At 46.8% G+C, this 26,935-nt stretch overlaps 3 protein-coding genes and 1 long non-coding RNA gene across 8 annotated transcripts in view; 3 read left to right on the top strand and 1 right to left on the bottom strand.

Annotated features, from left to right (window-relative positions):
* The window catches only part of OSBPL5 (oxysterol binding protein like 5), a 140,302-nt gene extending 130,696 nt beyond the window's left edge, over positions 1-9,606 (top strand). For both annotated transcript variants that reach the window (XM_080405779.1, XM_080405778.1), the window contains 6 exons: positions 1,214-1,350; positions 4,326-4,511; positions 5,052-5,190; positions 6,367-6,484; positions 7,107-7,209; positions 8,269-9,606. In XM_080405779.1, the coding sequence (XP_080261905.1) occupies positions 1,214-1,350; positions 4,326-4,511; positions 5,052-5,190; positions 6,367-6,484; positions 7,107-7,209; positions 8,269-8,404 (819 nt within the window). In that variant the 3' untranslated portion in view covers positions 8,405-9,606. The remainder of the gene's footprint in view (positions 1-1,213; positions 1,351-4,325; positions 4,512-5,051; positions 5,191-6,366; positions 6,485-7,106; positions 7,210-8,268) is intronic.
* LOC308070993 lies at positions 9,447-12,176 on the bottom strand. Of its 2 annotated transcripts, XR_013930960.1 has the most exons (3): positions 11,867-12,176; positions 10,556-10,683; positions 9,447-10,472 (listed from the first exon to the last, which is right to left on the bottom strand). It is a non-coding gene; the product is annotated as an uncharacterized lncRNA (long non-coding RNA). The 2 variants fall into 2 exon arrangements; XR_013930959.1 differs by having other exon boundaries at positions 9,447-10,683.
* LOC308070973 (uncharacterized protein) lies at positions 10,683-21,141 on the top strand. Its single transcript, XM_080405803.1, has 10 exons — positions 10,683-11,257; positions 12,271-12,364; positions 13,194-13,325; positions 13,722-13,833; positions 14,413-14,486; positions 15,169-15,276; positions 16,274-16,305; positions 19,074-19,412; positions 19,888-19,936; positions 20,822-21,141. The coding sequence occupies exons 1-10, from the start codon at positions 10,907-10,909 to the stop codon at positions 21,115-21,117; spliced, it is 1,587 nt and encodes a 528-aa protein (XP_080261929.1). The 5' UTR covers positions 10,683-10,906; the 3' UTR covers positions 21,118-21,141.
* The window catches only part of CARS1 (cysteinyl-tRNA synthetase 1), a 40,635-nt gene continuing 34,791 nt past the window's right edge, over positions 21,092-26,935 (top strand). For all 3 annotated transcript variants that reach the window (XR_013930944.1, XM_080405777.1, XM_080405776.1), the window contains exon 1: positions 21,092-21,639. Coding sequence is in view for 2 of the 3 variants with exons in the window: in XM_080405777.1 (XP_080261903.1) it covers positions 21,228-21,639 (412 nt within the window). In the remaining variant the exon portion in view is untranslated. The remainder of the gene's footprint in view (positions 21,640-26,935) is intronic.

Genomic DNA, 26,935 nt, shown 5'->3' with positions numbered 1-26,935 from the left:
CCTCGCAGCTGAACTCTGCCTTAGAACCTGAAAACCCACCTGGATGAAGAAGGGGAGCAAATCCCAATGCTTCGCAGCCCCAGGATCAAAGCAGCAGCTGAGTTGCACACAATTGTGTTTGATAATGCCTGCGTGCTGCCTCCTGCCCACAGCTGGGGCACTCCTGGGGACCCAAGACCTGCCCCAGCACTGGCACCTCAGGGTGGTACAGGTGACACATGGCAGAGGACGTCTTAAGGAAAACTTTGAGGAGGGATGAGAGTCCCTTGGGGCTGAAGGAGTTTCACAGCTGAAGATGTGGGAAGTGAACTTGGCGACCTGCATCAGGGACCATGGCAGGGGAAGAAATGCAGCAGCTGTGTCACAGAGAAATTGGGCAGCGATAGGCAAAGCCGATAGCCGTGACCTAAATAAGGTTTGCGTGATACTCACACCATGTCCGGGCAGCGAAATGGCACTGGTGCACGTGCTGCTCGGCAGCTGTAGTTTGATTCATTCCGCTTGCAGTCAGCGTTGTGCTGTTCACTGTCCGCCCTGTAACCCCGTCTGGCTCCCTGCTCGTGCTGCGTCTCTGAGCAAGGCTGGGAAGCAGCTTCGTTAAGCAGGGACACAATGATATCGCCTAACCAGCCTCAGATCAGAGAAGTGCTGCTTAATATTTGGTTGCCAAGTAAATTGGCAAGGAATAAGGATGAAAGACCCCTGGCATTTTGAAATACTAAATGAAGTTCAGGAGCAATAATAGAAAAACCTGGCTAAACTGGAGGGGGGCGGGGGGGAAGTGAAAGATCTCAGCTTGAGGTCTCCTCTCGAGAGAGGACAGTATTTCAGTAGGCTCTGCGTGAGGTTTCAGCATTCAGATTGAGGAATAAAAGGAAGACTGGAAAAGGAGCTAGGGATCTTGTTTATATGTGGTGGGTGGTACCTGGAAGGAACAGTGGGGAAAGAAGAGCATTTTAGGGTTTCTGTGGGTACCCTTGTCTGGGGACAACACTAACAAGATGGACCAGGTCCCTTTTAATTCAGCCAGTGTTTCTGGGAATGCCTTGCCTCATTCATTTTTGAAACTTCCAGGAAGTGTTCATTGAGATTTAATGGGATAGAGAAGGAAAGCAGCCTGATCATCACCTGGAAGCAGCTTCCATTTATTGGGATTATTTTCTGCCTGTGTTTCTGATTGTCGTTAACCTTTTCACTTGATTTTTCTTCTCAGGATGGAGAAGTGCATATAAACGAGTTGAAAAACGGGAACACGGAAATGTTCTGGAACCCAACCTGTGAGGTACGAAGGCAGAGACTGAAGCGCCATATTGTGCTGTTTGAGGAGCAGACGGACTTTGAGTCGGAGAGGTAGGTTGCTCCGGGACATCTCACTGCAGCAGGGCTCTGATCAGAAGGGACTGATTTCTCAGCACAGTCCTGGAACAGCAGTGACCCACTTGGGTGGCGCATATTATCCAGCCTTTTACCTGTTTTTTTCCAGTCTGTTAACTCTGGAGTCTTTCCGCGAAGTACTGCTCTGAAATAACCAGAGAGCCGGGCGGGGAAATAGTGTAGGATACATTTCACCTGCTAAAATAACAACTCTCCCTGGACTCCAGAGATCATGAACAGGCTCTCTGTAACTGTCGGAACATTCTGTGGAAGGGCAAGATGTTGGTTGAGTTGTTGGGGAGGTTGGAAGAGTTGTTTCAATCGCAGGCTCTTAAACTTAGATGCAGGAGTCACTGAACCACTTAATGTTCAGGAGAATGTAATTAAAAGGTGTTTAACCCTGCCTTGCAATCTCAGTTGAGATCTCCAAGGAAGTCTGCACCAGGCTTTTTATGGTAATCTGGATTACCTAAAAACACAGTCCTGACACATGACTTAGGAAATGGAAGGGATGACTACCTGATGCAGTGAGCATCCCCAAGCCAGTTCTTGAGCCAGAACAGTTAGAGCAACGTCATGTGGCACTGGCTTTGAACCATCTCCCCCTGCCATCTCACCCGTATGGCCAGTCAGTACCAGCTAACATCCCAAGCCAGCACAGTCTGCTGCCTGGGTCTGCGGTACACTGGCCACTTCCCTGTGGGCACCTAATTTTGGTGTTGCATCGCATCACACTAAGAAGATTCCCCTTTTCATGGGTGAAGAAAGGGACTGCATGAAAATAAAAACACATGACCATTTAGTTTGTTCTGGACAGCAGTGGACATCATATAAGGGCGATAAAGTCTGTATTTGTAATTTACAGTCACACAGTTGCCGTTGTCACAGAACAGAGCAGACCGCAGCACATTTCTCTATTAATCTCCTGAAGAAGATCCTTTTAAAGGAGATGAGAAATCTTGGTCTTGTGGACAAAGAATTTCCATTTCTCTGTTTGCCAGGGTGCTACCGGAGTTGGCTCCCTTTGCTACATTAGAGACTAATAACGATACATGTGTGCAGGGGAAGGAGGCAAAAGGAAGAATTTGGAGATCCCTAACAGACATTCCACCCAGCTCCTTATTATGCTGACAGTTGCATGAATAAATTACATCTAATCCAGATTATGTTCTGTCTGAATTGCTGAGCCTTTCCTGCAGTGCTGAGAACCACCTGTTTTCACAAACGCTGGAGAGTCTCTGAAGCTCGTACCATTATGCAGCTCACCATGGAGGCTCTCATGGTCTGACACATGCAGCTCTTGATGGAGCGGTTCGCCCTCGTCAAACAATTCTGTGCGTGTCCCTCTGAGGTTCTTAGAATTAGGACTCTCTCTTTACACTGCTGCATTCCTTAGGACTGATTTTACACTACCGCAGTATTTTCTGAGGCTGTTATTTTCACTCCTCTCTCCCTCCCCCACCCCCATCTCTTTGAGTTTCAGTGAAGTTTCCTTCCATTGTTTCTGGGAGAAAAGTTTCATACACAGGAAAATGGGAGTGACCTGTATAAAAGGACAGGAAAGTGTTCTTCTGCCTTCAGTAGATTATCTAAGAGGCTGCTTTTTTGTAAGTTTTGCGTTAATGTATGGTGATAGAAATATAATGAAAATATCAGTATCCATTTTAAATTAAAGAGCTTCACAGCAAGGTCCAAATTAAATGCAGTAATGCATTCATCTTCTAAATGGTGGACTGGTGTTTTGTGAAGTTGGGAATACTGGAACAGCCTGGATCTCCAGTGCCTAGTCTAACTGCTAAACCACACGGTAATGTTTTGGGAGGGCTAGCTGCTGATCTCAGAAGTATTTCCCATCTGAAATAAGGATTAGAGTGCTCTAATTAGAGGAACTGTGGAGAGGCTTGGCTGTCAGAGCTTGGCTCTAGTAAAAAAAAAAAAAAGGTAATGATTTTTTCTCTCATAAAAGGCAGATCCTTTCCTCTGGGCAGAGGCTTATGAGACATTATATGACAGATCACGAATCTTTTGGCAGGTGAGAACAAGTGCAAGTGAAAACCTGTGTTGATGCTCGCAGTTTGTGAGCATGAGTACATGTCCGTGTCTTGCAGATTTGTTCAGCTTCATACAGATCTGGTTCCTATGCGGTTCCTATACAGAAGTACAATATTGCACATGCAGCTGCAAGCCATGCACATGAGTTCATTTTCCAGTGCTTCTAAACTTTAAATATAAAGCCTTTGTTTCAGGGATAGACATTAACACAAAGGCTCCTAAACATAAATGATTGAAAGGGTGAGGAAGGTAACAGCTTCTCCGTTGTATATCAGTCTCCTCTGGGATTTATATTTATCAATCCCCATCCCGGCCCCGAGCAGCGCAGGGTTCCTGAGGAAAGGCGCCTTGCAGGGGTGCAGCGAGGGGGGCTGCGGGTTCAGACAGTGCACACACACTTGGGTGGCGGGTCACGCATCTCAGCAGCTGTGCGTCTGCTTTGGCCCAAGGTGGGAAAGTGCCCACAAGCACTCCTGGACCTGCGTGGCAGGTGCAGGGCAGCGTTCTGGGGTGTGCGGGTTGACCCTCTGGATTTCAGCATGGTTAAATAAGTAAACAATTTGTTGGAATAGATGATAGTATTGAAACAACTGAGTTGAAAGCATGGAGAACACAAGGAGGTCAGACACCATTTTAATGGATATTGTAGGTGACGGGAAGGCAAAGGTGATGGGAAGGGAAGATTCCCCTGTTCTTCAGTGGATCATTGTTTACAGCATTCAGGGGTGCCGTTCTCATAATGTTCCTTTTATTTACAAGCCAAAACAGAGGCTGAGCAATGCTGTTGCCGTTCCTCTGGAGTATCAATAGACCAGAAAAGTGTCTGCTTTTACATTCCAGGTGGCGGAATGCATTGTTGGTTTTAAGGTGGTTTAACTTGCTTCCCTGTTTATTTCTAGGCTTTGGCAGCACGTTACCAGTGCAATAAACAAAGGTGATCAACACAAGGCAACGCAGGAAAAATTTGTGCTGGAAGAGGAGCAGAGGAATGCTGCCCAGGAGCGGAGAGAGAATGGCACAGAATGGAAACCACTGCTTTTCCAGCATGACGCCACGACTAATGAATGGCACTACAAATACGAGGAGTGAGTGGTGGGGTGGGGGGCGATGAACACACCTCACTGGTTGAGTCCCCAGGGATGCAAACAAGGATACAGACCTCTAATTCGGGTCCTGCCATTCCCCAAACTATGCCCTGCTTTTGCTCTTTCTGAGCTCCATGTCATTATTAGCATACATATTCCTGATATGATTGGGAATAGCTGGAAATGAGGGCTTGCCAATGGAAAATCTGCCATGCTCTTGGTACAGATCCCTATTACTGCAGTAAATTGTGGAACCATTTCGCAGAGATTTTCTGCGCTGTGCGAGCAGAGTTTGATAACTGTGCTTTCCTCCCCTGGCAAGAAGCATGAAGCCTTTGGAGACTGAACCCCCCTCGGTTATTGCTAGGAACTGTGAATATAGAAGGAAATATCTGTTACTCCTCACACTGCACCTGTGGAAACTGGTTACCATCAGGGACGAACACCTGCACCGATGCATGTGGAATTAATGTATTGCTCTTAACACACCTGGTGTGGGATTCTTGCTTTTCTGATGTTTTTTTCCTTTGGTTTCAAAAGTTTAAGGCCCTGGGATCCTTTGAACGATATTGCCCAATTTGAGAAGAACGGCATACTTCAGACTATGGAAAGACACTTGACCACAAGGATGTCAAACCACAAAACAACATGTATAAACAATCAAATCATACGGCACAAGGTAATAAGCCTGTTTTGGGGAATATAATACTCTTTGCAATTGTTTAGGTACACAGCCCTTCACATACACAAGCCACATACTGCAGCATTTTCATATAAGCACAACATAGGCTGAAATGTTTGGTTTGGGTAAACACAGCTTACGACTCTAGACCTGCAGTATTATACCATCATAAACTCCAAATAACTCTAATTCTTGGTTGACGTATCTTATCCATTTTGGCATTTTTCTTCCGCCCAGTGTTAGTGACAGTGACTCTTATACTGAGTTTTGCATACGACTGAGGTGAGCTTCACTGTTCAGTGTTTCCAAAGCAGAAAACTTCCCATAGTGAGTGTGTGAGCAAGGTTTTGGAGTGCACCACTGAGACCCTGCAACTTCAGTTTCGGTCTCTGCCATCTGCCTTTATAATTTCCTTTTAGACAAGACTCTCTCCATTCTTCCCCTTAAACAGAGATGATGCTTTCTTATTTTATTGCATTCGTCATGGGAGTAATACATGTCATTCATAAAATGCTGTGTAAATGTAGAACTGAACCAGGTGGATATAACCCATATTACGCTGAAGAACTCCTATCTTATTATGTACATAGTCTCTTCTTTTATTTATAATACCCCAAATCTGAATGTCTCTGAAACAATGGGAAAGTTGGGGTTCATAACTGCTTTTCAGACCCTCCAGTGAGAATTTCAAACCCATGTGTTTGGTTTACCCATCTGAGAGGTAGAGAGAAACTTTCCAAAGTGCATCACAAAATGAGGCATAAAAGTTCTGTGATGTTTAAATCCTTCAAGCACCTTTTGAAAAACTTTCTCCGGGAAATTTCATTCTAAATTTTTCTCTTTCATCCTTTTTCTTATGTATCTGGTTGGTGGGCACACAACTCAGCGAAAGAACTATAAGGCTCATAATAGTAAGTGTCGGGTAAATCTACAGCAAGAATACTTTGGATGGGTGTCTTAAGGATGCTGTCATACAAGGAGATGCTTCTGTATGGGACACGTGTAATATCTTTAAGCAGCTGCCAGGAATCCAGCTCCTAGGAGTTGCTGAGAAATCAAACTTTCCAATCTCACAGATACTCCCCAGCACCCTGAATTGCTTTGTTTAAAGCCGAACGTAAGAGCCTTCAGCCTGACAGTGACTGAGTCTCTTTTAATCCCTGTTTTACGCAGAGGTCTGCCAAAGACTGCAGGCGCCGCAAAACCAGCGATCAGCCGTCCAACCACAGCCAGAACACAGAGAGCAGCTGCTCAACACCAGAGTCGGTGCAGGAGCTCTCGGATGATGATGGCAAGTATTTGGGTGTCACTGGGTCAGGCTTTAATGTTCTTCCCTCGGTACTTTATTCCTCAAGCCAGCCCTGGGACATCTCCTGGCCCAGTTAATAGGGAGGGCCCATAGCCCACAGACAGACACAGAGAACATTCTGCTTTCCTGTTCTCCGTACACGCAGCTCCTCTTTCTGCCTTGCACTGCCCATGCCAACGAGAGCTTCCCAACTCTTGGCACAAACGTTTTGGAAAAATACACTGACATTCCAGTCAACAGATAGGAGTCGAGCTTTGTTTCTTATTCCCTTTTCTCAGCCTTTGTTGGAGGTGACCTTGAGCACTTCAGAGATGGGGGCAGGTGTGAGCACTCCGTTCCCCTCCCCTCTGCTGGGGAGCAAGCTGCAAAAACTGTTTCCTGAGAGCCAAGAAGGGGCCCCAGGCCAGTGTCACAGGACTCATTGAGCTGGGTCTGCAGGGTGGAAGATTCTGTCCCCTGTCTCCTTCTCCCTCTGTTTCCTCCTGAAAGTGTTCCCCCCCCAGCTGTGACAATTTGATCACAGCCAGCCACTTTCTGGGTGCACCTGGTTTGTGTTTTATCACCGCTGCCAGATAGTTTCAATACTTTCAATGCTTCGCCATAGGGTTTGAAAGCCTGTGCGCTCAGTGTGGGAAAGAAATTAATCACCTGAAGGAAATTCATTCGGCTGTCTTATCCCTACAGAGAGCCCAACAGGACATACACAGGTAACCATTTTCTCTCATCAAATCAATGATCTTAATGGGCTAAAAAACCCCTGTGGCATTTAACTGCCCCACTGCAGCCTTTGGAGCGACCTTATCAGCCGCAGGGGTGCAGTTAGCAGCTGTTTCCATAGGTAGCCCACTAACACACCGCAGAGACAAACCCACCCCCTGTTCGAAACAGTGAGGAAATCTCTTCCTCTTAAGACTCTCTTTATGGGGCAAAAAGCGTCACCTCCGCGCGCTGAGCCTCTCCTGGCACTCCCAACCCCAGAACAGCTGCAGAAGTTGGGAGGCACTGGGCCAGGTCCTGGCTATAAATAAATCTCCTCTGGAAAAGAAGGTGTGGGGTCTCCTTTCTCATCGAGTGTGTTAGGACTTGGCTCGGTTTGCTGCAGACATGCAGGCCTATGGTCTGAAAACTGGGATCCATGGGTGAGAAGCACTAAATTCCCACTTTTTCTTTAAACTGCTGGTTGCTGTCTGAGGGAAGCTGTGAGCATACCTGCTCACCCTCCTGCTGGGAAAGGGCTTTGCTCTGCGACTCCTGTGGGGAGGGCAGGGGAGGTGCTAACGGCCACACCTGCCCCAGGGAGCCCTTCTGATTCCCCTCTGCATGAGGAGCATTATCCAGCCCCCCCCCAGCCTTCGGTGGGGTGGGGTGACACACGAGGCCCACCGTTTTCTGGATGCCAGAGCTGTCGGTGATAGAGCTCTGGCTTTCCTTTGCTGCTCTTGGGGTTGTCCAGGGCAAGTCCTTACATTTGGGAAGGCTGGGGCTTGGGTTTGTGCGTGGGTGCTGGACGAAGAGCTTTCTTGGGGTCTGTGCCCTTGCACCTTCTCGTGCCAGCCAGCATGCCCTGCCTGGTCCGGCAGCAGCCACAAGTACTTGCCCTCCTGATAAAAAGCAGAGAGGTAAAGTCTGCGGGGCAAGTGCTGTACCTGTGAGGGCGTCTCTGAAGTATGGGGATCTCTCCCGGGGTGGAAGCTCTGGGTATGTGCGCACAGGTGACAGCGCACCTCCCTCACACACATACGTAAACGTGCCACTTTCTTTTCCAGAAACCTCAGTGCTCTGAACAAAAAATCCTTCCACAGGAAGGTCTCTTCTGAAAGCTTCCTTCTGGACTCTCGCTGTTGGTTTGTCCTCTGCATCTTTCTTACATGTCAACTATTCATTAATTATGTCTTCAAATAAAATCACTACGTTTGGCAGCAATAATGATTACTGGCGGCAGGAGGGGGGCCACTCGCGCAAGGAGCCCGGCGAGGCACCAAAGCACTTTAGAACCAACGCAACAGAGGTGGAAGAAAGTTGAAGAAACGAGGTTAAAAAGGGACCTAGGAACCTGCAAAACTCTGTTCCTGCAGATTATGTCATTTTTGCCTTTTACATGTACATCTTCAAGGACCTCTTAACCTGTACGGGCCTTAATGCTGAAGCCAAATGTAGCTTTAATTGTGCAATTTGTTTTCTATGTCTTGTCATTTTCTGATGCAATTAATAATTACCCAGCAGTATTGGTACCCCCAAAATGGTAAACACCCTGGCGTTCTGGAAAGGTCACACCAGCCTGGGTCATAGCTCTACGAGTGAGGGAGTGCAGTTGGAGAGCTGTAAAGAACTGATGTCCACAGTGCCTGTCCGTCTGCCTTTAATTATGGGAGGGAGCACACTTGGTCTAAAAAATCCACCCCCCTGGATATGAAGTCACGATTTGTTTTGTCAGCACACACAGAATGGGACGTCAGGATGTGTTTTTATTTTCCATTCCACGGGAACTGTAAATATGCACAATTTCCTAGAGCCGTTCCTCTTTAGGAAATAGGAAGTGTTCAGTGAAAGCTCCTCGTCTGGTTACAGAGCTGACTGGTGTCCTGGATCAGGCCCATCGAGCGTAGTGTCAGACATGCCTGTTTGTAAAACCGGGTCACTCACTGTTATTATTTGCTGTATGGCTGTTTTGTAATACCACACACTAGCATTGTAGAGAGAAATCCGCTGCCCCAGGATAGGTGAGAAGGATGTGAGCGATATAGGTGTACATGTGTTCGGTCGTAGGCATGTTTATTGTCGAAGGTCAGAAAGGAGGAAGGGTTTTGCCACTGCATTGTTCAACTCTATTGATAGTCTTCCTATTTTACACCATTTTTTAAAGATTTGCAATATTTTCTGTAGACTGCGGACAATACTAAGCCTTTCTTTTCTGGCCTGAAGTAGTTCCAAGTGGTAAGTACTGCTATATATACAGCCTTAAAATACTTAGTGGTGGTGCCAGTCTGGGCTATCTTTCAATGTAAATGTTTCCAAATTTTTAAGTACATTCCTCATCATATTCCCCAGTTAGGGGAAATCTGTTTGTGCTTGATATGTTGAAATAAAACTACACACAACTTTCAGCGGCAGTCTATCTGACAATTCATTTGTTGTGTTTGAACTCGGGTTTGTTTTATAGCACTTTACAAGTAAACAACTCTTAGGCTGTGCTTTTTAGAGGAAAAGGCCTTCAGGAATCCCAAACATAGGCCATACGTTAGAACAGCAATAGTATTTTGATCTTTTCTGGTTCAAATTCTGTATGTCTTCCCTTGAAATAGAAAGAAAAGTGATTGCCTTGGTTTTCATCGTGGTACATGTAAATGTACCGACTTGTCTTGGACTTAGAAAACCTTTTTATTAAGGAGGTAGCTTGGTGATAGAGAGTAGGCAGTTCCATGGAGAGACCCACAGATCTCTGATGTGGACAGACGGGGTGAGAGCCAGCATCTGGAAGCTGATGGTCAAGAAATAGACCACAAATAATAAAGGGTGAGAGTGAATTCGTTATAGGCATCACTCTCCAGAAAACCGTTCTTCATCCTTGGGGAATCATCCTTGAAGAATGTCAACATTGCCGATCCACATTGGGTACTTTTTTAAAGGATGTTGCCCTAGTTATTCCTTCCTGGGGAGGTCTCACCCGTGCCACTCGCCGTGTAAAACCCTGCGAGAGGAGGTGCCCCTGGCCTCTGCCTCTCTGCCTGTGAAAAAATGTCCAGCTGCTAATGATGCCTGCCTGGCTACACAAAGTCCCGTATGCTTGCTTCTTGTGCCGTGCAAACACATCTGCTCATTTCCTGCCTAAATCTCCCTTTGAATCCTTCAGCAAGTCCGTGCACCTCCGGCCTGTCAGCACAGCCTCCCTCGTCACACACGTCCCCCTTTGGGACCACGTATTTGAGTCGCTGATGGGAGCCGCTCCTCTTCTGCAGGGGTAGGTCCATCTCTAGGGTACCAATGTGCTCTGGGTTTGAGAAAAAGTTACTAAAAAAACCCTCACCCAAACAATAAAAAAGTCCCCAAACCCACCTGAACCAAAGCGAAGCAGTGCTGAACAGGGAGCCTTTGGTAGGTGTAAAAGCAAATGCTTTACATTCTTTGGGCCGTTTCCATTTTGCCAAACTGCACGTCCACAGGGATTTCACTGGGACTTGTTCCTGCAGTTAAATCAAAGAAACGCTGTTAGCACGAGAGCAGCAGTTCAATGAAAGAAACTTATTAAGCTACATAAACTAATTATACATCAGCAGTAGAGAAGTTTCCAAGGTTTACTGCTGCTGCCGCGGGGGATTAAAAACATAATCCGAAAAGGAACAATCTGTAAACCCTTGTGCCGTTGATTTTAATCCAATTTCAGCATCTGGAGGTGAATGTTCCGACATGCCGGTTGCGTGCACGTGGAGGACGAGCGGCATTCCCGAGGCCCGCCGCCACCAGGGCGTTATTTCTCTGGGCGGGACGTGGGCTGAAGAAGGGGGCAGCCCGCTCGGGGCTCAGGACGCCCGGTGCGCACCCGGGCGGTGCGGGCTCGGGAGACTCTCCCTTCCCGCGGGCGGGCGGGGGGCGGGGGGCCGCGGCGGCCGCTGCCGGGGGGGGCGGGGGCGGGGGCCCGCCCCGGGGCGGATAAAGCGGCGGCGGCACCGCCCCCTGGATGTGCTGCGCGGCGCGGAGCGGGGCCGGTGCGAGCCGGGCGCTGCTATGGGAGCCGGCGGGGCGGTGAGGCTGCTGCTGGTGAGTGCTGGGCGGGGGGTCCCCGGCTGGGGTCTCCTCCGCCACCTGTTGGCCGCGCTGCCGCGGCGGGGCGGGGCTCTTGCGGCGCGGCCGGGCCCCGCGAGGGTGGCCGCCGTCCCCTCCGGGAACTCGCCCCGGCTTCCGTTCCGCGCCGCCCGGGGCCCCGGCGGCCCCCCCACCCCCCCGGCCGGGGGCGAGGCAGCGCGGCCGGCCGAGCCGAGCCGGGCCGCGGGCGGGCCCCTGCGGCGGGGCAGGTGCCGCCGCTCCCGGGGCGCCCCCTCTCCGCGGGAGCCGGCGCGGGGGGGCGAGGCCTCTCGCGGTGCCCGCGCCGTGTAGCGGGGGGTCTCGCCAGCTCCGCGGGGCCGGGAGCCGGGGAGGGAGCCGGGGCAGCGGGCCCCCGGCAGCCGCTTGGTGGCGAGTGGCGGCCCGGAGCCCCGCGGCCGCCCCGCCCCGTGTCGCGGCCCGCCCGCCCCGGCGAGGCACCTGGGCGGCCGGCCCGGGCTCCGGGGCGGGGTAGCCGCGGGCGTCTTTAACAGGAAAAAAGAATAAAAATTCCTAAAGCTCCTGTGGCCGCAGCACGTTATTTTTGTTAATGACTCAGCCACTTGCCTTCTGCTGAAGATGACAGAGCCCGTGAGGAATGCTGGATGTGGCCCTCCCAACTTGGGAGATGGAGGAGGGAGAGCCGCGTCCCTGGGGCGGGAGCCGCGGCCTCTGAAGTTCGGCTGCAGCGGATTAGTAAAAAGAAAATAAAGTTTAAAACGGAGGCAGGGAGCTGGGGCGATAGTTGGCCTAAAAGCCACCGGCCGCTGCACAGTGCTGCTTTAACCCCAGCCTTGTGATTGCCATTACCGCCGTGAGCAGCACACTTGGGCAGAAATTAGCTTGGGTTTCCTTTGTGGCTTCCCGTAAACTTCCAAGTGTGTTTTCAAGTCTTTGCAGGATCATTTTCCCGAGATGGTTATCGTGTCCCGGGAAGATGAATCACTCTCGCCTGTTTGTCTCCACTGTAGGTTATGCTGCTGGTGATGCCTGGAGCCAGCGCCGAGGACTGCAGGGAGGGCGAGTACTTACACGAAGGCTGCTGCTGCGTATCTTGTCCAGCTGGTAAGGCTGCAGGCTGTTATGGCTGATAACAGCCATGGGGTTTTCATCCCTTGGAGACTACTGCGTCACTATTTTTTTTTTAACATTGCATCCAGTGGAAGTGTAAGCCTGGTCGGTGCTGGTAAGGCCGGGCTCCATTTTGAAGTGAGAGCCCCTTGTGCAATAGGTGATGACTGGGAGAGGTGCCTTGGCAGCGAGCCGGGAAACCTCTGCCTGCCGCTGAAGTGTTCCAAACTGGATGGTGTTGGTCTTGTCTTTTTTTTTTTTTTTTTTTTTTCCCTGCTTAAAACAAACAAGCAAAAAGTAATGCTTTAGCTAGCACAAAGAATGGGCCCAGGGGAATTCTGATATTTCTGTAGCTGTAGGTAGAACATCGGCCTGCCTTTGCAATCTTCTCCTTGCTCAATGTGTGTGGTGTTAACAAGCTTTGTGCCAAGAAGTGTATTTCTGGGCTTGTCGGGTGCATTTAGAGATAATCGGGCAAAGGAGAAGTGGGGTTATGAGCAATTCTCCCTGTTCCGACTGTGTCCCTTCAGAGGAGGTGGCACTGGCCACATGGGTGACTCGGGCTGTTGCAGTCACCCTCCCCAGTGTGTCCTGGCAGGGCCCTGGCTGGATGCCTTGTTTGCTGCCGCTCCCTGTCTGAGCGGCGAGCTGCAAACGTGCCTCCTGACCCTGCTGCGCCGCTTGATTCATGTGGCACACCACACATGAGAAGGGGTTGAACTTTCACCAAAAATGGCCTTGTGTTGTAACATCCTGTTAGAGTCCTTTGCCTGTTAAATGATTGCTTGAGGCTGCTGCTGCTACCAGTTCTCCCCTTCCACAGGTACTTTTGTTGCTCAGCACTGTAGTGCCCCGCATTTGAGAGGAAGATGTGACCCTTGCGTTGAAGGGGAGAGTTATACTGCCCATGAGAACGGCTTGGAAGGATGCTTGTCATGCAGACAGTGCAAAGATGGTACCGAGCACAATTTTGATGAAACCTTAACCCTTTTCCCCTTCTATAATGTGGAAAGTCTCATCCTCCGGCTTTCCACACTTCTAAGTCATTGATAATATTGAACATATAAATTGCCTTTATGGCCTGAGTATAACTTGTGACTCTCTACAGCAGGGGTCCTCAAACTTTTTGAACAGGGGGCCGGCGCAGATGAAGGGGCAGGGAGTCATCTGCGGCTGCTTGGTTTCCCCCCCACCAACCCCCGATGGGGGGGGGATGGGGACAGGGGTGGGCATGGGGGGGTTCTGTAAATACCAGGGGCCGGATTGAGGACCCTGGGGGGCCGTAGTTTGAGGACCCCTGCTCTACAGCTATGCAAAGCTTCTATATTTATTTTGTAATTTATATTTTTAGATCAGATAACTTTGAGACCCTGTACTCGGACACACGATACTGAATGCCAGTGCAAACAAGGGTATTTCTGCCCTGCTGAGGGCTGTGAAATATGTCAGAGATGCAGTACAATGTAAGTTTGATAACTATGTAAGCAACTGTTTTCCTTCCAGGGAATGTTATTGCTGTGGCCCAATCTGTGCCAGTACCTAACAAACACATGCTATTAGGCTGTAAGTAATGGCTCTGAAGCCAAATGGCATTATTCATGCATTTAAGTTTTAGGTGTCAAAATACATGAGGTTGAGACCTAAAAGATACAGATTTTGGTTTTGTGCTTGTTGCTTACAGGTGTAAACTTACATTCTTCATGTCTTCAGATCAGTACTTCCCCCACATACACACCTTGAATGAGTTTTGTAGCACCTAGCCCAAAATTTCAGGGAGGTAGAACCACCTGCTGAAGAAAATTAACTGTGCCTGAATAATGCATCTACTCTGTGGGTTTTCTCCCCACCACTTAGAAGCTGACACACATGAGCTTTATCTGCTTTGCTTCTATTCAGTTTCATAGTATTGCCTTGGGTAATTAACAGTCACCTGTTTATGCATGATCTGTTCATGTCTCTAAGCTCTGCCTGAAAAAGGCCTGGGCAGAGCTGCATGTTGCTCTGGAGATGCTGATACAACCCTATGTTGCCACCTACTTCAGGTGTCCGGAAGGAAAAGAGATTGTGCAGAACTGCAATGCTACTATGGACCTAGGATGTGGCCTACCTGATCAAGGTCTGGTACACAAATACCACTCAGCTTGATTTGTTGGGTCTGTGGCTTCAGGCTAATAACATTGGAGCAGTCTGTAAAACAGCGGTTTGAACTAATGTAACATGTTTAAGAGCTTCTGTATTTTGGTCTGGGAATTACTTGCTAAAGACAAGTTCTCAAAGGGGTTGGAGTGGCAAACTAGCTTAAATTTCAGCTGGTGAAAAGCTGCATGTATTGCCAGGGTTGTCAAAGTCACAACAGTGACACTGTTGAAAGTTACAGATAATGCAAAGACTTCTGTGTTTTGTGTCTGAGAAGCTGTGTACAGCGGAGAGCTTCTGCCAGAGTAGAGAAAGAAGGAACTGACGCTACCAGTGCTACAGCACCTGAAGCTTGCTGTCACCTTTTGCATACTTGTTTCCCCTGTTTCTTAAAGGTCTCCTCAGAAAGACTTGCTAAGTTGTGTTGCAGCTGTGCAGAATCCCCTGCTGCCTTTGGGCTAACAACGTGCAGTGCAAATGAGCACTTGCACATTCAGTTCAGCTGATAGACCCAGCACCTTTCCCAGGACAAGCTAGCCAGGTCATTGTACTACTGTGGAGCATAGGTTGTTCTCTAGGACAGCAGGGAATCAAGTTGTGCTTCAGAATATCTTGTTTAGGGACTGCTCAGTACTAATTTTTCATTCCTTTATCCTTCACAGGAAGCCAAGCTTTTGTTTATATTATGGTGATTACTGTGATTATTGTGGTGGTGGCGGCGGCTGTTTCGGTGCTGTTGGTTAGATGTAGAAACCTGAAGAGTGATAAAGGTAACTGCTTAATTACTATCCATAAAGTTTCCAGAACTAGGCAAAGCACGCGCTAAGGCTGTCTCTGGCTTTTTTTGTTACTTTGTGGGGGACTTGTTTAATCTCTGGCTCATTTAGTGTGTGGTTCAGTTAAGTAACTCCTGTATCATGGTGGCTAGTCTTGTTCAGCAAATAAAATGCATAAAGCTTAACTGTGAGCTTCCTTACTTTGCTGACAGACGCCTGTGCTTCAGAGCAAGATTAGTGTAAGGTCCTTAGAAGGAATTTTCCTATCCACTTGCATTGTATTGGCAAAGGGTGAGGAAAAAGCTCTCCGTGAGCTCAGATGTGTGGGGCAAGTAGCAGCAACTAATTAGATCCCCAATTACTTTCTTTCACTGTGTTTGGCTGTGGAAACTTTTTCTACAAATTGTTGCCCTTTCATCATTTGAGACCTTTTAACATGAATGTTAGGTTGATAAGTCCTGTGTGAATTAATTCCATATTTTTATTTAGAGGGAACAGAGGTATCTTCCTGGGGAATTCTTCTTTCTGCCACTGCATATGAAAAGTTTTTCTTGCAACTAGTTTAGTTAAAATAATGTTGAAAATTACTCTTCAATTTGAAAGTTAACTTTGTTCAAATCATGTCTTACTGATTGTATTGCAGTAAAGACAATTTTCTGCCTTCTCTTTCTATTGCGGTAGCCCACAAAAATGCTAAGAAGCATAAGCTGGGGGGGATGGGGTGGGGTGAAAGAGTGGCTTAAAATCCAAACTGCATCTTGTGGTCTGTTAATTTACTAAGTAAATTTACTAATTTACTAAATGCTGGAGGTGGAAGCTGAGGGTAGTACTCTTACAAAACATATGACAGATCAAGGAAACTAAATGGCTTGTATTACGGCTTTGGTTTGTTATGAATGTGTCTATTGTGTATCAGTCCTGTGAGAATTCAGCTGTGTTTTAAGTTGTTGCAATTCCTAAAAGCTTCTTAGAAATTGTCTTTGTTTTCTAGCTGCTTCAGTTGAAGGTGCAGAGAAAGGTCTGGTAAGTATATGATGCATTAAGTGTTTTGTCTCAAGTTTTGTGCAGCTTAATTGTGCCAGTATTGGTTATTTGTACCTGATACACAGCTCTCAATTTTTGTCTCACTGTAGACCCTCTGGTAGGATGTGTTCCTGTGATGCAACAAGTTCTGATTAATACAGAGCCAGATGTTAGCAAGGGCCTGATGTGTTAATTAGCTGTATGTGTCCACTGCAGCTGCCCTTTCCAGTACTTCCCTTGGAAACATTCCAGAACCTCTGGCCAGGATGTTTTGAAAGTGGGGAAAAAAAAATGGGCTAAGTGCAAGCTTTCACTTCAAGCTGTCTCCAGGTGATGCCTTGATCCAATTAGTTGTCTGCCGCTTCATGCATGTATTTCCCAGGCAGCATCAGCTACTGCTTGCCTGGACTGTGGTGTTCTAGCTTTCCTTGCATTTTGACTACAACATTATTTGGTCATCAGACTGACTACTCTCCATCCAGCAAAGTGACTGAGTCTTCCTGCCTTTGGGCTCATGTCACAAGCTACAGGCCAGGACCTGGCAGTCTTAACTCCTTGGTCTTAGACTGTCCCGTAAGTCAAGGGGTTCAGGAGCATACCAGTTCAGAAATACAGCCTGGAAAAGGGTTTACCAAGTGCAGGCTGGCTGATGGCTTATGTTCTACTTTAAAGGTAGGTTCACCCTGGCCTCCTGTAGTCAAATGCTATTTCAGAACCTTACTGTTTCACTCTAAAGATTATTGCTAGTCTAGCCTTTTGCAAGATAAATAAGAGGCTAGCTTGTCTTTTGCTAGTCTAGCTTTAGATTCGCTATTTAGAAGCTACACTCCTAACAGCATAGCAAGGTGAAAATGAGCTCAGTCTTCACTAGCATAGTTAATGATGTGTAACACAAGTTGTAAAACAAATGTTTGTCTTGATGAGCATCCAGATTCCTCTTGTAGCACATGTACAGCACCTTCTCCCTGCTGCCTTTCTTGTCCCCCCACCCAGTGCATGCATTACTTGCCTGGTGTGTGAGCTTTTAGCTAATCTTACTATTAGACATTTTTCAAGCAATAAAATGCGTCTGAATTATGTCACAAATACTTGAAGACTGAAGAAATAGAACTGAAATAACTTTTGCAAACATCACTTTTAAACTCTTCTCTTTTTCAAGGTTCGTAAGTGGCACAAATACATGAATCATGCGTGGGTTTTTGTTGAGTTGTGTCTCCCCCATGCCCTGGCCAGATTTGCAGCGCTTCGTGTATTCGTAGAAGCTGATGAAGAAGCATGACAGACAATCTGGTCAAAATGCTGTAGCGCAGGAATAGGCAAATATCATCTCTTTAATTAGAATAAAATGGCAGTAGAATAATCAGTACATTGTGACACCTCTGATGTAAGAGTTGTCACAACTTGAATTGTAATGTCTGTGTGCTTGGAGCATTTATGCTACTGTAATAAAAAGCTTATTTGCTAAGGAGAGTTAATGCTGATGCAGCCCTGAAAACAGGTGTTTTAGTGCCAACATGCTGTCCTTTCCAAAGAACCAGTGAATTTATACTGTTGTAAAATAAAATAAAATTACTGCTGATAGCTATTTCATTCCACAATAGAGCAGCAGCTCTATTAGTCAGCTATGCCGTGTTCCTTCAGTTGCTTGGTTACCTACTGAAGAACTATTCTGTATAAGTAGGGTCAACTTGTTTAACCTGTTTGCACTCTTCGACAGAAAGTGGATTGATTCAGTAAGGATGATGTACAACTACATGTTTGATGTGTGGGGTGGTTCCCCTTGCATCCCTACTTACACATGGTGCTGTCACACGTGGGTCACTGACCTTGTGCAGAAATCACACTGTTTTATGCTCATTGGGGAGCTGCACGTTAACAAACACAAGTCTCATTAGAACAAGTCACTCTCCACTCATAAAAAAAAAAAATCTTAAAGCTTTCTAGTTTTAGCATTAGTTGATAAGCTAGATAGATGCTGGTCTGTGCTGTACTTATACTGTTTTTGATGGGTTGGAGCTATGCTCCCTGGCATGTGCTTGTTCAATGTATTGACAGTGCTGAAAATGATGCAGCCCTCCTCACTTGCTTCCCACTCTGTCCACTCAAAAGCTACACAGTCTGCACTGCTGCTTCTTTCAGGTAGTTCTAGTTTGTGAATCTGCCAGAAAAACCAAAACTGGAGGGGGAAAAAAAAAAAAAAAAAAAAAGCCTAAGCTAGTGCACTTACACAGAACTGATAGGCTATTATTAGCTTGACAAAAACTCTCAAGAACATCAGCCTTGGTACAGCAGTAGTCTTGAGGCCCCTGCTGCTGTTAAGTCACCTCAGGTGCAGCAAGGCCATTTGATTCCCTCCTGCCTCAGGAGAGGCGCATACCTTCTGTACTGTGACAGGAGCAAGCAGCAATACAGGCTGGTGAAAACACCAGGAAAAATTTCCTGTGTTTGTTGTGGAGGTAACCTGTGAGCCTTACCCTGCAGTCCAGTGGGAGCAAAACAACAAGCAAGGTGGAAAGTTTAGGCTCTGAAACCTTTTGAAGTGCAGTGGACTCTATGATCTTAAAGATCTAACCTAAATGATTCTGTGATTCTAAGTCCAAGTCTATAAAGGCTGTAACTTTTGCATGTTTGTAACTTGGCTGCATGAGCAGCTCTCCTATTATTTCTCAGACGTCTGGTGACTTCAAGTGTTCTGTTTTCTTTCTCCAGGCTGTCCTTGAAGACCTACCTATGAAACATCTCTTAAAATATGTTCTCGCTCTTTACAGGAGTTTGAGGGCAGTACTAGAAGCCTCATTTTACCAGAAGTGGAGACACCTGCAACTAACACAGCCAGCCCTGAGGGTGGGAACTCTGGTGAGAGCCCAGAGGGCCAAGTGCAAACCAGTGTCAGCTTGGAAGTAGAAAATACATTACCGGAGGAAAACAGCATTGTGCTTTCTGAGCGGGGCACTGTCCCACAAAGGGGCTGGAGACGGCGCCACATGGAAAGGTGCTGGAGGAGGATCGTTAACTCTTCACTACCAGCAAAAATTGGGCAGACTCTTGCTTTTCATCAGAATGACCCACCTCGTGTACCAAGTGGTAGCATGCCAGTAAATTGTATGGTAAGTGTACGTGTGTGAAATTACTGTATTTGCTCTGATACATGTGTAATTTCAGTTGAGTTCTTAACTATTCCTTGAGTGATAGATGCTGTTTTCAGGCAGAATGATAGTGAAGAGGAGGCTTTGCCTTGAAGATGTAATAGAAAGTATGGGAAGTGATACCTTGGGAAAGCAAACTTCAACCCCTCATTTAATCTGCTCTGTCTCTCTCATGTCCCTGTTCAATATTTACGCAGAAGCTATTCTTTTGCAAAGGCAGCAGATGTATTGCCTTGCTGCTTCCCTTCAGAGCTAGCAGTGTGGCTGTTTCAGCATGCAAGTTTTTTACTCAGATACTTTCAGCTGTGCTGTAAAATCTGCCCCCTTCCCCCTTATTGGTATGTGTGCTGTGGAAGCGAGCTGTCAAGTAGCTGAGGAATAATCGTGAGTGAAGTGCTCTGATAGGTTGGAGTAACGGTCCAACTTTGTATTACAGGTACAAGAACCAACGTGTCAAATAATTGTTAACGATCTCTCTCAGAAAGGTAAGTATTCCATAAATTTTCATAATTCCATAAATTTCAAAAATTCCATAAATTCCAAAAAAATAAAGTACTTGGAAATTTTTTTCCTGTTGACTTCAGTCTACTTAAGGAATAGTGTAGGGAGGCTACTGAATATTGCTTAGAGCTATAAGGCTTTCAGATTATTGTAAAATATACTGAAACAGGATTATTACTACATTTGAGAGAAGTTGTAATCCCTGTGGTAAATTGTTATACTTTAAAGCATGGCTTTTCTGCACAGGAGTATAATGCAGTCATGCTTATGCTTTTAAGAATAAGAACGGTACAAAATTTTTTCATAGGTTTTAAACAAGTCTGCATTGCAGCAGTATACCCTGCCTTAGTGAGTGCAGTGTAGGTCAGAGCAGGAGATCTTTCTGTCAAATGGCCACTCACATGGAAGACCGCCTCAAATTGCCATACACCTACCTGTACCCAGCAAGCTGATATCTAAGGGACAGGTTTTGTTCATGCGGGTCTTGGTGTGGCAAACGTATACCAGCAGCATAGCGAAGTGGTTAAAGTCTGCTGTTGAGTAGCCCTATTAAGTTTAAGTGAGTGACGATGTGCATGCCAATGAAACCTTCCCCAAAACTACTTTTACTGAATGGTGTCTCTCTTAAGAGACTACTCCTGAGATACATAGACTGATACCTTTAGCTTCTTTCAAGATTACTCAGTAGGGAACCTGTTTGTTCTGCAGCTTCTTAGGTGCCAAAGCTGGCCTTGCTGCTGCTGTTTGTTTTGTGCATGTGTTGGCTGAAAATTAACGGGAAAGCATATATGTTAGTTACGAAAAAAAAAATCTGTATTTTAAAATCTAAGCTGATGTGTGTGGTGTTTGGTGTTTTTTCTTTTTTTCAGAACTGAGAGATACGTTTTTGGTCTTTATCAACAAAGTACCACCGAATAGATGGAAGCAGTTTATGAGAGGTTATCTGCAGGAAAACGATATTGATAAAATTATTTGTGACTTTCCTGGTGACAGTGAAGAGCAATGTTATCAGATGCTTCTGGCCTGGAAAAACAAACTGGGAATGAAACAATGTATTGTTAAATTACTGGAGGAGTTAAATTATGTAGATGCTGAGGCTTATGATAAGGTCTTGAACACTTTGAAAATGAATAACATTATAAGTATGTCAGAAGCCACGGATTAACATTTACGGCGAACTTCACAAATGCTCCTGTGTACATGTGTGTATGTCTACGGCCTTCCTGTAAATGAGGACACCGGCAAGCGGCTGGCAAAGGCGATGACGTGGAAGCGATGCCCTCCTCACCTCGGCGCGGGGAGCCGCCGCGGCTGGTGTTACTCGCTGAGGCCTCCCGAGCCGCGCGGTGCCGCCAGCCCGAGGGCCGGGGGTGGCGGCGCTTCGGACTGCGGAGCTACCGCGCTGCGTGTGGCGCGGGCGCGCCGGGGGCGTCGCGTTTGCAGCACGGCAATAAAAGCCCGGCTGGGCCAGAACCGGCGCCGGCTGTGGGGCCTTGCCGGGGGCGCGGAGGGGGCGGCCCGCCCGGGGGGCGGCGGGCGGTGCTGCGCCGTTGCCGCGGTGACGCGGGGCGCCCGTCGGAAGTAGCGTCGGGCGGGCGGGGCGGGCGCCGCTTCCGGGCGCGCTGTTGCATCAGCTCGCGAGCGAGGGGAGGAGGCAGCAGGATGGCAGCGCCCGCCGCCGAGCAGGGTAGGTCGGTGACCGGCGCCGAGGAGGCCTGGCGGGGCGCGGCGGGGCGTCCTCCGGGGCTGGCGCGGCTCGGTGGTGGTTGGCGCCGCGGCTCTGCCGCTGTCACGCTGTCGGGCGGGCGCCGCGGCGGTGGGCGAGGGGCGAGCAGCCGGCCCGCCGCCCTGTCGCTGCTGCTGGAGCGGCGGAGCGGGAAATGGCGGCGGGGGGCCTGGGGCCGTCGTCCCGGCGGCCTGCCCTGCGCGTTCCCCGGGGCGGGCGGCGGCGGGGCGCCCCGCAGCTCCCGCAAGGCTGTGCCGGGGGGAGCCCCCGAGGTGCCAGGCCGGCAGCCGTCGCGACGTGCTGGGGCCGGGGGCGAGGCGTGGAACCGGCGCCTGCCGCCGGGGAGGTCACCGGTGTCCCTCGGCGGCGGGTGACACGTAGGCAGCGCGCGGGGCGGCGGGGGGCGGTTGCGCCTCTTAGGCCGGTACCGCCGGTGCCCTGCGAGGCCAGGGGAGGCGACCCGCATCGTGCCTCGCCGCCAGTGTAAAGGTTAATGATGGCACACGGCGATCTGCGGAAAAAACCGGGAGCTTCCCGGTCCCGGAGCGAGGAAGCAGCAGTTCGCCAGCCTGGTGGGCTCAGGGCGGCGGGCGGCGGCTGCCACCCCGCTCGGTCGGTGCCGGTCGCAGCCCCCTGCTCTGGGAAGGAGCACGGCAGCGGGGGATAGCAGGGCAGAGAACAGCAAAAAGAAGCCTCTGCCTTCCTTGCTGCCTTTCCTAGTCATCGATGTCCTCCCTTGAACTCATGTCTGAACTTTTTGACTTTTCCAGATTTTTTTGTGTGGTCATGTTTTAATGATGGGTTAGACTATGCCCTTCCATATGGAAGGAGGGCCAGGGTAGTCCTGTAATTTTTGGCGCTACTGTAGCAAATGGAAACTTGGATTACCAGTCATACAGGTATGAAATACCATCATGGTAGGTAAGGGGTTGGAAATTTTTGTCATTCCAGTTAAACATCTGTAGATTCAAAGATTTTGCACCTTTTTCTTCGTTACCAAAAAGTACTTTGCTCTTTATCCATCACAAGTAACATTCCTGTCTAAGGGAGTCCAGAAACATTTATTGCTGTTAGGGGACTGACTTTTTCAGACATTTTCAGTATCTTAGTTAAGGTTGGGAGGAGGAACCACCAAAGGCTCAGTTGAGGTGTCCTTCAAGACAGTTTTTAGTTACATTTATTGTTGGGCAAATAGTATTTGCTTTTTACTGAAACTGTTACATTTAGTTTCAGTTCAGGAGAAGTAGAAGTGAAACTTCCAGGGCTAAAGTGACTGGGACTGTTAAGCTCTTCCTTGGTGGGAGATGACGGTCTTAAAAATCCCTGCTCTGCTAAAAGCCTCTTGATCCTCATGTGTGAGTTTTGGAAAGTCCTTTGTCTTGCTGTGTGTGTGCTGTGTCTTGCATGGATGGGATAGCTGTGTTGGTTCAGTTCTTCTGAATGTTTTATGGAAATGTATAATTCCTCTTGGCTGGGCAGACTTGCTTCCAAAGCTATCAGAGTGGCCAGCCAGAATGATAAATGGCCGGTTTTGAGCTGTGTTAATAATGAGACCTGTTACGCTTATATTTTATGTTTTAAATCTGTGAAATCCAAGTTGGAAGAGAAATGACGTTTTAAAATATTCAGAAACATCTAAGATTTTTCCTCAGAGAATGCATCTGCAGAAATCCTGGAACATTTCAGTTGTCATCTAATTATGACTGACAAGGTTAGCAGGTTCAGGGAAGCCCAGGAAACTTGATTTTCCCCGAAGCAAAGTAAATCCGTTTTTGTGTCAGCTTACTGCCTACTTTATGGCTTTTCTGTATTTACTTTGCTGTTAACACCTTCAAGGAACAGAGGTTTTTCTTTTCAAGTTAATAAAAGTGAAAAATTTACATCAAATTTGATACTGTGTGGGTTATACATTAAACTTCAAAAGGTATTTAATGGGCAAATAAAATGTAGAAGCAGTCTTAATACCTTTGAGTCTGTGTGTTGCTGCAGTCTTACAAATTCCCAAATGCATGGGAAGAAGAATGTGTGACAATTATATTGCCCAAAGAGATGATACACTGGCAATTATTGTGAAAGAACTGTTTTAAATAATGTCTACAGTGGAATTCTTTTGAAACAACTTTTTAATGTGGGCGGAGTGTTACATTATCTATGATTTTTCAAGGTTATTTTGCTACCTCTCCAATACTCATGCTCGGTGTTTGTTTTCTGAACAGAGTTGCTCTTGAGTGATATGATTTGGTGTCTGTGGATCATTCCATTCACATGAGTTAACATCTAGTGTTATGCAGCAGCTCTGTAATACTTTATGTGCTTCTGTTGTCAAGAAGACACTTAGTAATGCAATTGAGTAGTAGCAACTGTCATTTTTCTGTTTTGGGAGGGGAAAAACATCGCAGTCAGAGGGAAGGGCTATTTCTTAGCCTCGTTTCCTAAAGCAACAAGGGTAGAACAGGTCAGACCTATATACGTCCATTGGCACTTCTCCCTCAACAGTTTTTTAATGCATCGATTGGTATTAATTACGTTTGACAGTGGGCTGCCTCTTGTATACGCTTGGCAGCCTGAGCAAAGATGTGTTGGGGCTGTACGGGAGGATGGGGATAGTGAAGTGCATGGGAGGAAGAGATGGAGCACTTGGGAGATACCAGGAAATATTTCAGTGGGAGTGTGTGATGAATTAAAGGCATTGTGAGGCACGATGACAAGACTAAGGGTGCAGAACATAATTCACAAGAAAACAAGACTGTAGATTTACTACTCTTATTTTTAGTAGTGATATAAATTAAATTGGAACAGACTTTTATGTGAAGATAGTTTTGACCGATTAAAAACTTTTACTTGAAAAGAGATGGCCCTCTGGTATACTGCTTTCCAAAAGACAGTATTACCATATTCATTCTTTCTTCCCAGGAGAGCATCCTTCGCGTCAGAAGAAGAGCTTTTGTTTTGTTAATTCAGTCCAGTTTGGAGCTACTCAAGAATGCCAGAAGTGAGAATGATTTTGTCCCGTATGTACTGAAATAGGATGCTCAGCGGTATTGCAGAATTGCACTGATCACTCAGTACTCTCTCAAACACAGCAAATTTGCTTGTTTCTCTGCATCTGGCCACAGCAGAGAGTAGAACACATCCATGCTAGCTTTAAGCTAGCTGTCATGGTTTGAAAAGTAGCTGTCAGTCTAGGAAAGGAAATTTGTAGCTCAACGCAGCCTGTCAAACCAGTGTGGGAAACTTGTACTGGTACAGTGAGCCTGCTGGGAGCTTGAGACTGCAGCAGCCCGGCTGCTTCTGTGCCCTGAGAAATCCTGCCAACAGCTGTTCAGGTGTGTTCATGCTGTACTGCATTGGCTGTGGTGTGCAGTCACGGACATGAGTTTGGGCTCAATTTGAGTCAGTGACTGGTCTCAACATAAAGACATCCGCCTCTTAGGTCCCCTGGGCTAACTGGTTTCTTTGATGTATTATACTTTCAAGTCTGCTGTTGCTCTTGCAACTAGACATAACGTCAAACTTCGTAATTTCAAGTATTAATGTGTGTGCCAAGATTGCTCAAAGTAATTTTGGTTGCTTTGCTTATCAGGGCTGAGCTGGTACCTACATTTGCAGGCAGTATTTGCCATCTCTCCTTACCAAAACTAGCTGGTGTGAGTTCTGTCATCTTTGTTGTATTTATGTGTAAGTTTGTGCAACTCCCCTTTTAGATGGGTTTGCAGATGTGGCTGGAAAGCACTTACATTTTTTCAGATATACTGACTTGCCTCCCATTAGCAGCCTGGTGTGTGAATAATGGTTGTAATAACCCTAATAATACTTAGCAAATTGAATATTGCTTTCCTTGCGATAGATCTTTAAAGATCTTTTCTTTGAGATATAGTTTAATTTCTACTCAGATCATTCTTGTAATATTTTTTTTTTGGCCTTCTCCCTCATATGATTCCTGGATACAAAATTCACATTCAAGGAAGACTTGTGTCTTAGGTTTCCATAGTTAATGAACATAACTATTTCAAACTAATTCATGTGCATCAACATATGAAGTTCTATGATGATAAACATCAGTAAATATTTAGGAGCCTGAAAAGTTTATAGTAAAATCAACTATGTGAGCTGAAGCTGAATCCTATTCAGCTGAGTAAGGCGAGCCCATAACGTCTAGTTACAAACCATTATTTGTTACTCTTTGTTTATACTGAACAGTTACATGGATAGCCCTGGAGAAGAATTGAATCTGTGAAGAATGTGAATCTGACTTTGATTTTGTGTATGAATTTTAAATATCTTCGTGACCTTTTATTAATATTTTTTAAATCACTGATCTTTTTTATTAGTTCTACTGGTGTGCCACTGTGTCTCATTTATACTTGAGTCAAACACGACCACACTTGGTATCTAGCTGCCATTTCCCTGTCATCCTGTGTTCCTTTAGAACATTTTAGTAACTGATTTTATATAGGAAATGAGCTGCTCATAAAGTCTTAACTGATAATATTCTGAAAAACTTCTTAATTCTGCAGTCCCTCACATCCTCTCATAGCCATCGCTTCCCCATCTCCTTTCATCCTTCCCTTTCCAAAAGCGTTAGTCTGTGAGCACCTCCAATGCTTTGGGAGCTACTTGTGCAGAAGATGTTTGTAGTAGTGTAAGAACAACGGTTGTGGTAGTGGTCTCTGTCAGAGTTTGGGAGCAGGAACAGGTGTTCTCATACTGGCTCTCTCACTTGATTGCACTATGACCTTGACAACATCTTAAATTACTTTCTTGGCTGACTACCTAAGCAGGGTCTCGGCTTAGCTGTTATACTTCGTGTTATACAGTACTTTGAATGTGAACGGAGTTACAATTGTTGAATCATTGTAGGAAAATATGAATGCTGGGTTTATCTAATGTCGGCGCTAGTCCAGATGCCATAGCCTCTGCAGTGCTTTGTACCCACTGACTTGAGGAGGGCTTGCAGTTACTGTGAGCATCCCCACCAAGTCACAGAACTCTTCCACTGCTTCCTCAACATCCCTGGATTTGCAAAGATGAGACCTAATTGAACCTATGATTTACCAAATAAATCATGGAAATAAAACATTGTGACGGAGGAGCATGATCTAATATTCTTTCTGTTAATTTGTGTAGATCTTACTCATTTTAAATATTGTTCATATGTCTGAGGAGAGGAAGTGGCACAGGAGAAATATGGGAAGGTACAGCAACAGCTGAAGTTTTGAGTTGCTAAAGCAAGTAGGAGTAACCGAGCATCACGCTG

This window comes from Falco punctatus, assembly GCF_963210335.1.
Source record: "Falco punctatus genome assembly, chromosome: 10".
Lineage (NCBI taxonomy): Eukaryota > Metazoa > Chordata > Aves > Falconiformes > Falconidae > Falco > Falco punctatus.
This window is presented reverse-complemented; position numbering and strand designations above follow the sequence as displayed.